The following is a 14832-nucleotide window of genomic DNA, read 5'->3' as shown; positions in this document are numbered from 1 at the left end:
TACAGTGATAAATCTTTCAGTAGTCATTCTTTTAGGTGTGTGCATGTACAATTGTACCTCTAGAACAGCTGCGGGAGTTGAAGGTCACGTTCTTCAGGTCTTGTGCAGATAGAAGTCTGATTGCTTTAATCGCTATATGCATACTCATCCATCCACTATTAAACAGGCGCAAAATAATTTGAACATTTCTAAATACTAGTTTAGTTACTGGTGTACTAAATCTACTACACTTCGGGATATAGATTAATTCGGTGAATTGACTGTATCCATACACCATTCATGGGGGCTCTCACTCTGTTACATCATTTGTTTTATATAACTTTCATTAAGGGGCATCTAAACAGCAAATCCAGCAAAAATAGTTGATATTTTACAAGGCCATAAATCCCTACTAGGATGCAATTTAATAGAAGTAACTTGATAAAAGTTTGATACATATCATGTCAAAGTGTGGGCCTTGCTGTTGACATTTAATTTGTTCATTAGTTCGTAAATTTCAACAAAACATGAGAAAAATGCATGTTTCAGGGGGACATAATTAACTCATTTGTATTGCATTTATTGCGCAAAACAGTCATGTCGTTTTTCTCACAAGAGTCTAAAGCACAAAATAGTAGCATTGGTTTGACTAGATTTGGCTTTATGATATGTATTAACACTGATTTTATTTTGACCTTGAAATGCAAATGGTGGTTGTGAATAATATCACACAATTATGGCATATAAGAAGGTATTTCAAACGTCAAAAATGCTCTTATTAGATACTATAAAGAACTCTAGACATCGCAGGAAGACTGTTTTTAGGAAAAAATGTTCATCGGTTGAGTTTGGGGTAAAAGATATATATTTCTGAAAAAGGCCCAAAACTCACCAGTTTGACAATTTTTCTTAAAAGGGCCATTCTTACTATAATCAGATGTCTTAAAATTATGATATAGGAACATTTTTAATGGCTGAAATGCCCCCTCTATACCATATTTGTGTAATATCATCCACAGCCGCCATTTGCATTTCAAAGTCAAAACAAAATATGTGTTATACCTACATAAAGTCAAATCTGGTCAAACAAATGCTCCTAACCTGTGCTATATACACTTGTGAGCATGACAGCTAGGCTATTTTTCAGGTTTGGTTATTTTTGTGACTTAGAATTATTCCATGCTACAATTTACCACAAATTAACTCTATAGAAGACATTATGAGTATCTACATCAAATTATTTGTGATTTTAAGACACTTCGTGTCCAAACAAACATTTTGGTATATTATATGACTATTTTTGTTCAAATTTTAAGATATTTATTCGTGTTTGAAATTCAAAATTATTTTGCTATATAGATGACCCTTAAATTTGGACTTACTGTAAAGCGAAGTCTCCAAACAACCGCAGTCGATGACACGTGTTGTAGACAGGTTCACGTTGTATAGACTTATACACGTGTTTACTTTTGGGTAGTCTGCATCCGGCAAGGAGTACTTGATTTAAGATAAGCTCCCCAACACCCAACAAGGCTGCGCAACACCATTTTTCTACATGTACGAATTTATAATAGGAATGAATGAAGAAATGAAGTATGGCGAATGCTAGCCCTCATGTGTGAGGACATTTTTTGTATTTGTTAGTGTCTTTGAAAATAAAAATTTGAACCTTATAAAAAAGAAACAAAAACATTTTTGGACTTTAATTCGGGGAATTTTTACTTATGTTGTTTTTATTGTGTTTTTTTTTTAAATACATTGTAGCAGTAACAGAGCAGTCCCTCACAATGCCAAAAAAGTTATTATTGATTAAACCTTAACAAGTTGCAAGGTTTAGAACAATGAAGTGTGTACCTTCTATTAATTGATGTGTTGTGTAGTGTATAAAATCAACCAATAAAACTATAAACAAATTGAACATTAACACATTTTGACTTTTAGTCAAATCCAACCAAGTGAGTGATACAAGGCCTCTGGGCCTGTTGTATTTGTATTCTTTGTGTATTGATAAATTGGCGGATTGCCTAGAAAATTTGACATTTTCCATTGTCCACATTATTGGAATTACGTCTTTGCCCCAAATAAACATTTCAAGTAATTCGTATCCAGCAGACATAACTTTGCAATGATCCAGTGTTATCCGGAAAATTACCGTTTATATTACTTCTTTATACTGTATAAACAGTGGACCCCCGAAAATCCGGAAACCTATATACATTTGTATATACCTGTATATACTGTCGCTATTACTATAGTAAACACAAGGAGAACAGAATAAATGAAGTTATCTTAAATTGTCGCATTTATTCATCAATGATACGTGTATATGTTTCTCAAACTCATGTTTATGTAAGTCTATTTCGTCTACGAAGTATTTTGACGCTAAATCTAACAGTTTGATCTCTTAATTGGACAATTGTTGAGGTTTCGGCATGGGAAAGCGTCAAATTTAAAGAGACTACTGTAAAGTCTGACATCCATATTATTGAAGTGTCCTGTCAAACTCATACTCGCCAAGTCCTGAACCCACACGTCTAAGCTTGGTGATGAAGTCTGCATACTGTTTAATGGAATCGACCTGTTCACCCAGGAATTCGTGTTCCAACAAGTGACTCAGCTGTCAATAGATAGGTAAGGTGTTAGGTTTATTTTCAGTACAGTATAAAATAGGATCCCCAACAATGGAATAAAATATAAGATAATTACAACAACTAAATTTATCAATTGTGACAACAGTTCCAATTTTGTTACTTGTAAATATATAAAAATTCTTTCTCTGCCAAATAGCTATATAATATATTTTTTAAAAGAACTAACTGTTGGTGCCGATATTACTTATTCTGGCAGGTTATTCCATATTTAATCTACCTTTAAAACGATACATTATTTTTTATTTGACATTGTCATAAATATGTTGTTAATTGTGTCTGCGGTTATTTTTTCTCCATTTTAGCCACCTACGTTAGGGTCGGATAATGTTTCCTTGTGGAGGTCAAGCAGTTTGTCATTGACGTATCTCTCAAGTACTAGGGAGTCTTCCATGGCTTGGAGACCTGTGAACCACTTCCGGGGGCTCCTCTGTGAACATTTGTAAGTTAGAATGGATTGTTAATACAAGCTTCGGTAAACATAACATTACATATTGTTGAAGTAGTAGGCTTGTCTACGTTGTTTTATTCCTACCTAAACAATATTACCCTCCCACTGTCTTATCCTGCATATCCTTATACAGAACTATTTGCTAATGGATTAAATTACCAGCTTGATATTAAAGCCAAATTACTGCTCTCTATTTGTTTTCATTTCATGCTAGATTTACAGTGTAAAGCCCAGTCTTTTTTCGTCCATTTTCAGTATTAAACGTATACATAATATTACCGACATGTTCAGTATTAAACGTGTATATTATATAACCGACTTGTTCAGTATTAAACGTGTACATAATATTACCGACATGTTCAGTATTAAACGTGTATATTATATAACCGACTTGTTCAGTATTAAACGTGTACATAATATTACCGACTAGTTCAGTATTAAACGTGTACATTATATTACCGACTAGTTCAGTATTAAACGTGTACATTATATTACCGACATGCTCAGTATTAAACGTGTACATTATATTACCGACATGTTCAGTATTAAACGTGTACCTTATATTACCGACATGTTCAGTATTAAACGTATACATAATATTACCGACTAGTTCAGTATTAAACGTGTACATTATATTACCGACTAGTTCAGTATTAAAAGTGTACATTATATTACCGACATGTTCAGTATTAAACGTGTACCTTATATTACCGACATGTTCAGTATTAAACGTGTATATTACATGTATATCACCAACTATTTCAGTATTACTTTCTGGTCTAAGTAGCAAAACCCTAGGGAAAAGACAAGCTACACGTGCTCTTTGAACGTGCTCTTATTCTCGATAGGGTGACGTCACTATGACCTGACCTTAATTATCAGAGTTAACTGAGTGTTTGATGTTCTTTTTGACAAGCTAATCGGAACTATATGTTGTATAAATTCAACATCCTAAGGTGTAAAGCGTCTGCTGTAGCCTTATCACAACAGTCAACCGCCGTCCACGTGTTGTTGTTGACATACGTTTAGATTTGGTTCACACTACGATTGGGAAACAGGCTAAGAGAAAAAGTATCATTCACCCTGTTTTGGGATGAGATATCGGGATCTCCACCCTCGGACCCTCGGGTTGAGATCCCCCTATCTCACTCCAAAAGGGGTGAAAGAGTCTATTAGTTCCCTATAGTGATTACACTGTTATACATGGTATCAGTAACGTTTACCACCGATGGTGGTACTTATTTGTAAAACTATCATCCTAAAATAGAATCTGACATCATAAACACATACATACCGGGCAGTTTTCATGGGTATGGTCACGGTTGGACATAAAGTTACAAATCTGCAATTGAAATAGAAAAAAACAATGAAATTTATCCCGTATTTCATTGTGTCGAGAATTCATGCTGGATTACTCCTCGCACGTGGCGATATTTAGACTGCAATAAACAATATATAAAGATCATAGTGCGCACCTTTCTGGGGCAAATGTTAGAAATGTACAGGCACCATCTCAAGGAAATATGTTCAAAGCAAACAACCATTGGGGAAATATGGTTAAAACCCCTAAAAATACACTGTATCGTTAATCAGTTTTTTTTAAATATACTCTCAAAACATAAATCACTCCTCATATTACAAATGTTATTATCCCTTGGATTTGCGTTCGACCTAGGGAAGGGAGTGAAGTTTAGCTGTAGTTCATACTTTTGGACATGCTTTTGTTGACAGTGAAAGTCATACATAGAAAATTATTATTGAAATTATAATTAAATGTTTCAATGTTCTTCTTTTCCAGACCTTTATATATTTTGGGAACTACTTTTGTATTACATTTCTACCAGTGAAATATCGAAAATTATTCATTCTATATAAATATCACTTTTTCTTAAATTTTCACGAGAAAAATATCACTTTTCTGATTTGACCAGTCAGAACACTGCTTACAAATGACAATGGGGAAAATTAAGATTTGCATATAGCTCTCCGTCATGTTATATGACGTCATAATGCAAGATAAAATACGTAACATTACGACTTAGACAGGGGACCGCAATGTTTTCCAGGAGAGATTGAGCTGCCTCTGTATAGTTTGCTGTAAAATGTAATAAACAGAATATTCAACATTATCTTGAGTAATACCAAATATGTTTCACTCGTGTGGCTAATATTTTGATATTTTTCGCTCGTGCAATGCACTCGTGAAAAATATCAAATATTAGCCCCACTCATAAAATATATTTGGTATTATCCAAGACACTGTTAGATATCCTCTATGTATTTGTTGGGATGTCTAGATATTCAAAATTTCATCACCCGGACCCCGTGTTTCATGCTCTCTGTTTCTATCAGTTTATTTGAGTAAATAATACTTCCTGGTTTATTTTAATTCAATTCAACCTTGATTGGAATCATAATATCATAGTTATAAGATTCATATATGTTGCAAATACTTCCTATAGATTGAAGTTTTAATTTGTATTTATCAACGACTCATTAATTCCGTATTTCATTCTTAATTACATTCGACTTGCTTGAATGCAATGCGAGATATTATTGAATAGTTCACTGTAACCGAACATCAGGGGCTAAATAACAAGAATTGGTTAGTTTTGCTGAAATACATGCATCTACAAAACACTTGTGCAGGTTATGTTTTAAAGACAAAAAAAATGAATTATTTGTAAATTGTTGATTTTATCTATTTTACAACAATTGCCAAATAAATTATATCAATTTCTATAAATCATTCGTGTTTTTCTCGGATGAAAGCGCTCGAAGGGTCTTGCCCACATCGTTCCGTTCATTTACTACATACCCATTACTAACTTCTGCGATCTGCCTTGATGTGTGTTGAAATAATGGATTACTTAATTCTTAAGCTGTAATATGTTGCAATATGTCGATCTTTGGACAAAAGGTGCATACTTTTCAGGTATTTGTTTTCATAGTAATACAGTTTTTATACTATTATTACCATTTTCGTCAACTTTGAAAAAAAACTAAACCAACACAAAAAAATTCCGCCTTTTAATGTCACATGACCCACTGGGTGTTACTTAAGAAATAATTAACGATGATTCGTGTATTATTGCAGGATATACAACGAGGACGAGGATATTTTGCAATTAAATTAATAACGAAGGCCACAAGCCTGAGTTATTAATTAAAATTGCAAAATATCCGAGTCCGAGTTGTATATCCCTGCAACAATACACGAGTCAAAGTTGATTATTTCTATTCTACCATGTACTGTTTAGTTCTGAGATCGACCTCTTTCTAATAGAAAAACAGCAAAGAAACCCCGGGAAAACCTTGTAATTTATTTCTTGAGTATTGCATTATTTGTTGATGAAATATACAGGCAATACAGTACTACGATCAAGAGCATCTGTCATATGGCATTGATTTTGAAAATTAAAAAAAAAGGATAAAAAAAAGAAAAAAAGAGGGGGCCTCCGTAGGATTCGAACTCGCGTCGTGATAAAAATATATTGAAAGACTAACCCATTAACCCACTCGGCTATAGTAAACTTTTATAAAAAGGGTGAATATTAGATATTTAAAATTGTAACAGCCGTGACTCACGAGCGTGTATTATTGGCACGAGCGTGGGTTATTGGAAAATAATACATGGTTTTTAACCAATCAAAACTGGCGTTACATAGCAAACATGGTAGAATGGGTGGTATAGCCTGAGGCACTGGGTGTTATAGGCGTACATGTATGTTGGCAACTGCCTCTTAGCATTGCATCAATTGGGAAATGCGGAGAAAGTGTCATTATAGTGAGGTATTATATATTGACAATGGAGAAAGTGTCATTATAGTGAGGTATTATATATTGACAATGGAGAATGTCATTATAGTGAGGTATTATATATTGACAATGGAGAATGTCATTATAGTGAGGTATTATACATTGACAATGGAGAATGTCATTATAGTGAGGTATTATACATTGACAATGGAGAATGTCATTATAGTGAGGTATTATATATTGACAATGGAGAATGTCATTATAGTGAGGTATTATATATTGACAATGGAGAATGTCATTATAGTGAGGTATTATACATTGACAATGGAGAATGTCATTATAGTGAGGTATGATATGATGGAGCTTTCAAATCATGTCGGGGGTATTTATATTTATATTCGTTCTTCAACGCGAAAACATCGAAAGATTATACACAACGAAAGTTGATACATAATGAACATCGCATGTTATATAGTACAGGCAACAGTAAGATATACATATTTACCACCACAAGATTGATACTTAACCCAATGTATTGTTTACACCACTGTGCGCATGCCGTGTTTCCTTCTTTGATATGAACTACTTACAATATTTACATTATGTCAGTTTGTATATACTTACGCAACTCTCATTTCTGTTGAACTGTGAAAATTTACGAATCTGTTCTGATACGATGTCACACACCTCTTGCAGCTGTAAAAGAAAGGACCAAACTTACGATATCATGTATTCAAACAAACATATGGGTTGGAAAATAATGAATGGAAATTGGTATCACCTGAATTTGATCTTGCTTTTACAGGGCGTATGTTGTAGATGAAAGGCATTTACTCTTCTTGATCACCTGATCGTATTTTCTTAGTTTGAGGGTCGCCTTGGAAATCTGTATTGAGTACCAACCAACCTCTGAGTGTTATCGAGAGTAAACTTCTCTGTTCATTTACGCCTGATTATTCTCTAATTGTTTTAGAATATTGGTTGATTATAAATATGAGTTGAATTATTTGATAAATAGCTTTTCACGAACGACTGCATATACATAGGAAAATGTATTCATCTCATATTTCGAATTAATAAGTTATCAAGAATCATACTTATTAGGTCAAGGATTCTACCGAGTCGACAGAAGTTATCATAACGTTCTTATTGGACCAGAACTTAACATTTAACGACATACAATTTAATTAATATCAATAGCTTAACACATATCTCCCTTGTTCCTAATTGAAGGCCTTACATTGACAGGCTCGAGGTTAAGTTGTGCTCCCCGCATGTTCAGGTAGTCCATGAATTTCTCGGCATGGTCGTTTTCCTCTTTAGCCGCCGTGGCAAACCACTTGGAAAACCCGTCCAATGCAACATCACCACGCTTGAAAAATTTACTCTGTAGGAAAACATGTGATTTGGTTTTAAGAGTTAATGTCAGTAGTTAAATTTTTAATGTTTTTTTCTTTTAATTTTATTTATTCTTTTTTTTAAAGTTATTTTGTTATTTGTGTTTTTTTATATTCTTTTTTAAAATGAATTCGATGAAAATAAAAATCCTTAACCTAAACAGCGATAGAATATCTGAGTTGCCTTAGTGTAAAAAATAAACCTTAATCACTTCCAGGCGTAATTTTATGTAATTTACCTGTGTCTTGATAAAGGGGCAGATTGCCTCGAAAATTCGACAATTTACTTTTCTGTACTGTCGTTATTACTACTTGACATATATCTATTTCTAGTAATACGCATCCAACATTTGTTTGTTAGGATCCAGTACCTATATTGGTTTATACCGTCGTTATTACTTACTAGACCCTATATATATATATATATATCTTAGCAACACAAATGACGAAGGAAGACAACTTTTTGACTCGTGACCTGACCGGGCCTCGAACTCACGATCTACGGCACCCAATCGCCTAGCCAGAAATACCCGCAGCTTATACCGCTGCGCCACATCGGCGTTTTCTTAAAAAGAACGTTTCAATGGCGCAGAGATGGTCGGCCCGATACCCTGACATGATCATTGTGGAAGTCGTCTATAAGATGATATGAATACCTGGATCACAATGTATTTACATACATGGATACGAATTGTACATATATTATATATATATTTCTCTCGGTACAACTACGACAGGAAATTCAAATCTATATCTTCGGATCACCAACACATAGTGTATATGATACATTGTGCTAATAAATAGATATATAGCTTAGAAACACAAAAGACAAAGGAAGACAACTTTTCATGTCAGGCTATCGGGCCGACCATCTCCTTTACTTCAAAACCTGTTTCTGCGTATCCCTTAAAATGGGCAGTATGGAGGCCCCGGAGAGTACTATAGAGTTTCATAAACTGTAAGGTTAGATTTACCAGAATCATTTTATAATGATTTTATAATTGTTGTTAGACTGTGAATATCCTAATCATCTTTTGGACAACTGGGCCTAGATCATCTAACATTATAATGGTATGCTAAGAATGGATATATAATTATGTATATATTAAAACAAAGATCATTTTACATATACTGGTATTCGTATTCCCTTACGTAAGCCTGGTAAAAATAGCTGGCTGACTGTTCCGTGTTGATCTGTTTGATCACCAGTTCTATGTGAGCATTGGAAAATTTGTCTTTGACAGAATCCACATGGTTCCAATCTAAAATAAAAATAACACCTTACAACCAGTATAGAATATCTCGCATTTAACATAATATACCATACTATTTAAGTATACTATACATGCATGAGTTTCATTGATTTTCTGTAAATGTTAACAAATTTGTTACCCTTGACCTTAGGCAAGTGTACATTTCAATGGTTTTTCATTAACATACATTATGTACATGTAGGCCGCTGCTGGTTCGAATGAAAATTCCAGATTGACTGATATCACTGGACGAGTTGTCCACACATCTACCCATGAAGACAGCATATTGCGGTGGATATGTTGTCATTTAAATGAGTCATTATAATATAAGGTTCTGTAAACGAATACATTTTGGAGGTGATCTTATTTCATCGTTTTTGTTTCCTTTAGATGTAACCAGATATTGCCTATTAAACATCGATAAGGCAACAGTAAAGAGCCTATCAAATGTTACAAATAACACCACTTCAACAATGAAATTAAATAATCTATCTCGTTAAAAAGATATTGCACAATCTTAGAGTCCTCTGAAGTTACATTCTGATAACAATGTAAAATACAGTGTAAAATGCGACAAGGTCATGTTTTGGAACATATGATTAACTTTAAAATTACGAAGACCAGAAACACCTTTACTTCATGTATACTTACCGGCTAAGCAACAAGCCACAAGGCTTACAAAAATGACGAACGTCTTCATGACTCCGACGTGTGTTTTTAGACTTCGTTTGGCTAATGACGTTGGATATTGTAATGACACCAGTGGACTTAGATAGGTAAAACGTAGATCGCCTGTCACGTGATATCCATCAGGGTATCAACGGATCATTATCAGTTATTGATAACGATTTGTGTGTATGAACCTTGTTCGTGTAGCGACCAAGGTAACTGTATTACAGGTGAGTGATAGCATGTAGTGGTACTCGGGTACTGCCAGTAGATACCACCTTGCTTTATATCTAGGTATTGATACTGATGTCCTGCAAAAATGACCCCATAATTAAAACCTGGGTTCAATCCTTTTACAAGTATGACATAGCAGGTTACTATAGGTCAGTAACTCCGGATTTCGTCGATTGACTATCCTTTGAGAAATTTTGTTTCTTGTACACCAATTTAGTGATAGAAAACCGTGTTTTGTTTCATAATGTGTTATATATTGCTATTGTAAAATTAGTAAGTCAGTTTATGACGTGTAACTGTTTGATACTTTCAGTCCTAGGGTCCTATCAGCCATTTGGCAGAATTTTTTATGAACATTTTTAACGCTACCTTTACTCTAAGGAGTTTTCTGGTGAGCGATATGTGACTGACTGATTGACATGTATCAAACAAAGAATTTTTGATATTGCAAGACATGTATAAGTTATTCGATAGTTCCTCAAAACGTAATTTGTATAGGCATTTAGTAGATGATATCTCACTAAAATATTATTTATGTAAAAACATCCCAAAACGTAATAGAATTGCTTTGACTAGATTCGTTTATCGGCACATACCCTTCATATTGAAACAGGACGTTATCGAAATATTGTTATAAATGAACGTCTGTGTAGAGTCTGTAACTCTAGCGACATAGAAGACGAGTATCACTTTCTGTTAATTTGCCAATTCTTTCAAACCCTAAGATCAAGATGTATTAAAAAGTACTACTGGACAAAAAACATCTGTATTCAAGTTGACCCAATTAATATGTACAACTAATTTCAAAGATTTATCAATGCTGAGTAAATATATATATGATGCTACACAAATACGAAAAAGTATGATTTAATGTATATCGTCTAATTTTGAATTGTCCATTCTCTACACAATTTATTTTCTTTGTTCTACACATGCTATCATGCAGTGCCCGCCAACTGAACAGTGTATGAATTGTTATACATGTTTGTACTGATGAGCTGTAAAGTTCAAGGTCAATAAACAAATTGAAATTGAAAATTGATTGATTTGATAGTTAACCATATGATGTTTTCGGTTTCGTGGTAAATTATCATACCCACATAACGGGCACCTGTTTTCCAGAGCAAATGAAAGTTACCGGAAGTCATGACCATTTCAGCCAGTAATAGAATACTGTAACGTTTTCGTTGTGGCTATGGAACCATGAATCTACATATAAGGAATGTTGTTGGGTGAATCATTGTTAAAATATTGCTTCCGTAGCTACACACGAAATTATGTACCTGCGAAATAATTTGAAAGGCCAAAACGTTTTATGTTATACAAAATCTTAAAGGATTGTTTTATTTTCCCCACTTTTCACTATTTGATAACTTCTGTTTCTATAAACGGACGTAATCCAGTGATTTTTCGTGCTGTTAAAATTCCATTGTGCATTTTGAACATTCTTTATATGATTTCCAATTAATAGTATTGTGTGTGCGCAAATCATCATTGCGCGAATATATTTATATTCAAGTATGCGCTGAAATTTGAATGGAGAGTACATATTTTACTATTACAAAATCAAACAGAAGTTAAAACAGCGCAATCGAATTTTCTGATACAATATCATATACCTAATTAAATGTATACTGTACGCAGACTCTGTATTAGTATCGGGGGACGCGAGCTAGAAAGTCGGTATTGCAGACTCTGTATTAGTATCGGGGGACGCGAGCTAGAAAGTCGGTATTGCAGACTCTGTATTAGTATCGGGGGACGTGAGCTAGAAAGTCGGTATTCATGTCACTGGTATTCATGTCACTGATATTTCAATGTTCAGAAAATGGTGTGGAGGACTATGGATTCAGTATTCAGATGTAGAACATTGAGAACAATTGTTTGTTTGTGTTGTTTTTGATACGCTGTTGGTTGGTTGGTGTTGTAGAAGTCGTATAAAGACAATCAACAAATTAATGGCACTGCCTACTAGAACACAACCTTAATAGAGCACTGTTTCATCACTGAATTGTCGAATTGAGAACTCAAAGAAACATGACAGGGCCAACGCATCCCTCCTGGTGTTCTGAGCTTCATTCAGAGAACAATTAGTGACATTTATAGCATTTAAGACAGAGCCAATGACACCTTTCCATTGCATAATCCTAACACAAAATTAAGACTTGAATATCACATGAATGAATTAACGGCCGTAGTTCCCATTTAAAGATCGTGGCATTACCCGGATCCGACTTAAACCTGTATGCCAGGTGTCTGAAAAATACTAGATTTATTCCCAATGGAGCTTTTTCAATGGTCTTCATGTAATTATGTATTTATCAATTTTGTTGAAGATACAACTTATTCGTCCATTGTCGTCGACTGACCTAGCTTTAAAGTGCGCTGGGCATCGATAGTGCCTGTGACACCAATAGTCAGATGGCTGTGGAGATCAGAATTATTGTGTACGATATATAGATAGCTAGTATTTTACCTGTGGTATATCATTCGTAACTGACCTCGACATCTTATATACACGTTGTTGTACATGTATATTCGCGCTTGTTCAGTACCGTAATTGTTCGCAAAGATTAGCTTATATCCATTCCTGAAGTTTAAACTGGAGGAATCATGTGATTGACCCGATCGTTCGTTACTTTGTGTTTTGTCTACTAATTGATGAATTGTCCTCCTGAGAACCTGATATCGTCATAATGGATGTTGTTATATATTTCAAGATTACAGTATATAATTAGGGTTAAAAGAACAGGGGGAATAATGGGGTTGGTGGGATAATGCCGAATGTCCATGATAATTGATGACTACCCTTAAAGCATTCTGAGGATAATGCTTAATCAATACTTGTCCCCTAGCTACCACTACATATAGAGAAAAATAAGCACATGTAGTAAGTGACATATCACAAAAGGTAACAAATTGTCAACATCTTAATACAGTTATTTAGTAAACGGCCATCCTTTGTTAAAAAAATGGCCAAAACTTTGACACGAAGCACGGTGATTTTGACCAGTAACGAATATTCAAAACATTCAGGAAAACAGTTTTCAAGTTCCGCTACGCAACAATAAAATTAAATGCTAAAGAACCTCTATTTAAGTATAGGTTTCCTGATACTGACTGACTGGTAGGAACTATTACAAACCTTCAACCACTATCAATAAATGTAATGTAACTATTTTTGAGTAGAAACATGTCATTGATATCTATGTTGACTGTAATTTACAGCATTTAAATTTATAACAAATGTGTTCTTAATACAATGTATAGCAGTAATGTCAAATATAATATTTCAATATTGTGGTTCCCCTTATTTAAAAAGTCAATGTACCTATGTCCACCTGAGCTGTCAGTGTTGTGATTGTAAATATGGGTATCTGTGATGTTTTAGTAAATCACAACTTTTCCACAATGGCCAACTTTTTTCTACCTATACCTTACAAATCCCAAAAAGATGAGGATATTTCGCGAGCTGCAGTATGGTTGACTAAGAAGGGGTTATATTGCCACCATTGTCGTATGATACTAAAGTGATGATTGGTGGATGAAAAGGTGTTGAGGATTCCACGGGTAAATTGAAGTGATTATACCGTGGATGAAGAGGTGTCGGGATCTCCACGGGTAAATTGAAGTGATGATACCGTGGATGAAGAGGTGTCGGGATCTCCACGGGTAAATTGAAGTGATGATACGGTGGATGAAGAGTTGTCGAGATCTCCACGGGTAAATTGAAGTGATGATACGGTGGATGAAGAGTTGTCCTCCACGGGTAAATTGAAGTGATTATACCGTGGATGAAGAGTTGTCGAGATCTCCACGGGTAAATTGAAGTGATGATACGGTGGATGAAGAGTTGTCGGGATCTCCACGGGTAAATTGAAGTGATGATACGGTGGATGAAGAGTTGTCCTCCACGGGTAAATTGAAGTGATTATACCGTGGATGAAGAGGTGTCGAGATCTCCACGGGTAAATTGAAGTGATGATACCGTGGATGAAGAGTTGTCGGGATCTCCACGGGTAAATTGAAGTGATGATGCGGTGGATGAAGAGGTGTCGGGATCTCCACGGGTAAATTGAAGTGATAATACCGTGGATGAAGAGGTGTCGAGATCTTCACGGGTAAATTGAAGTGATTATACCGTGGATGAAGAGTTGTCGAGATCTCCACGGGTAAATTGAAGTGATGATACCGTTGATGAAGAGTTGTCGGGATCTACACGGGTAAATTGAAGTGATGATGCGGTTGATGAAGAGTTGTCGGGATCTCCACGGGTAAATTGAAGTGATAATACCGCGGATGAAGAGGTGTCGAGATCTCCACGGGTAAATTAAATTGATACTACGGTAGATGAAAAGGTGTCGAGGATGAACTAGGGTACATGGGGTACAGATATGTTGACGCTACACGCACCTTGCCACTGATAACAATGCTATCTTGTG

The 14832-nt window shown here is 34.9% G+C and overlaps 1 protein-coding gene across 1 annotated transcript; it reads right to left on the bottom strand.

Annotated features, from left to right (window-relative positions):
* Positions 1 to 2258: 2258 nt before the first annotated feature.
* Positions 2259 to 10319, bottom strand: LOC117339127 (yolk ferritin-like). Its single transcript, XM_033900541.1, has 7 exons — positions 10139 to 10319; positions 9387 to 9496; positions 8078 to 8224; positions 7462 to 7533; positions 4373 to 4420; positions 2941 to 3057; positions 2259 to 2596 (listed from the first exon to the last, which is right to left on the bottom strand). The coding sequence occupies exons 1-7, from the start codon at positions 10185 to 10187 to the stop codon at positions 2462 to 2464; spliced, it is 678 nt and encodes a 225-aa protein (XP_033756432.1). The 5' UTR covers positions 10188 to 10319; the 3' UTR covers positions 2259 to 2461.
* Positions 10320 to 14832: the final 4513 nt, after the last annotated feature.

Source organism: Pecten maximus, chromosome 12, assembly GCF_902652985.1.
Source record: "Pecten maximus chromosome 12, xPecMax1.1, whole genome shotgun sequence".
Taxonomy (NCBI): Eukaryota; Metazoa; Mollusca; class Bivalvia; order Pectinida; family Pectinidae; genus Pecten; species Pecten maximus.
This window is presented reverse-complemented; position numbering and strand designations above follow the sequence as displayed.

Coding starts and splice junctions, on each gene's coding strand:
- LOC117339127 (XM_033900541.1), bottom strand. CDS start 10,187: ATGAAGACGTTCGTCATTTTTGTAAGCCTTGTGGCTTGTTGCTTAGCC. Junction 8,225..9,386: donor GCTATTTTTACCAGGCTTAC/GTAAGGGAATAC, acceptor GTTTTCCTACAG/AGTAAATTTTTCAAGCGTGG. Junction 3,058..4,372: donor ATACCCATGAAAACTGCCCG/GTATGTATGTGT, acceptor AAATGTTCACAG/AGGAGCCCCCGGAAGTGGTT.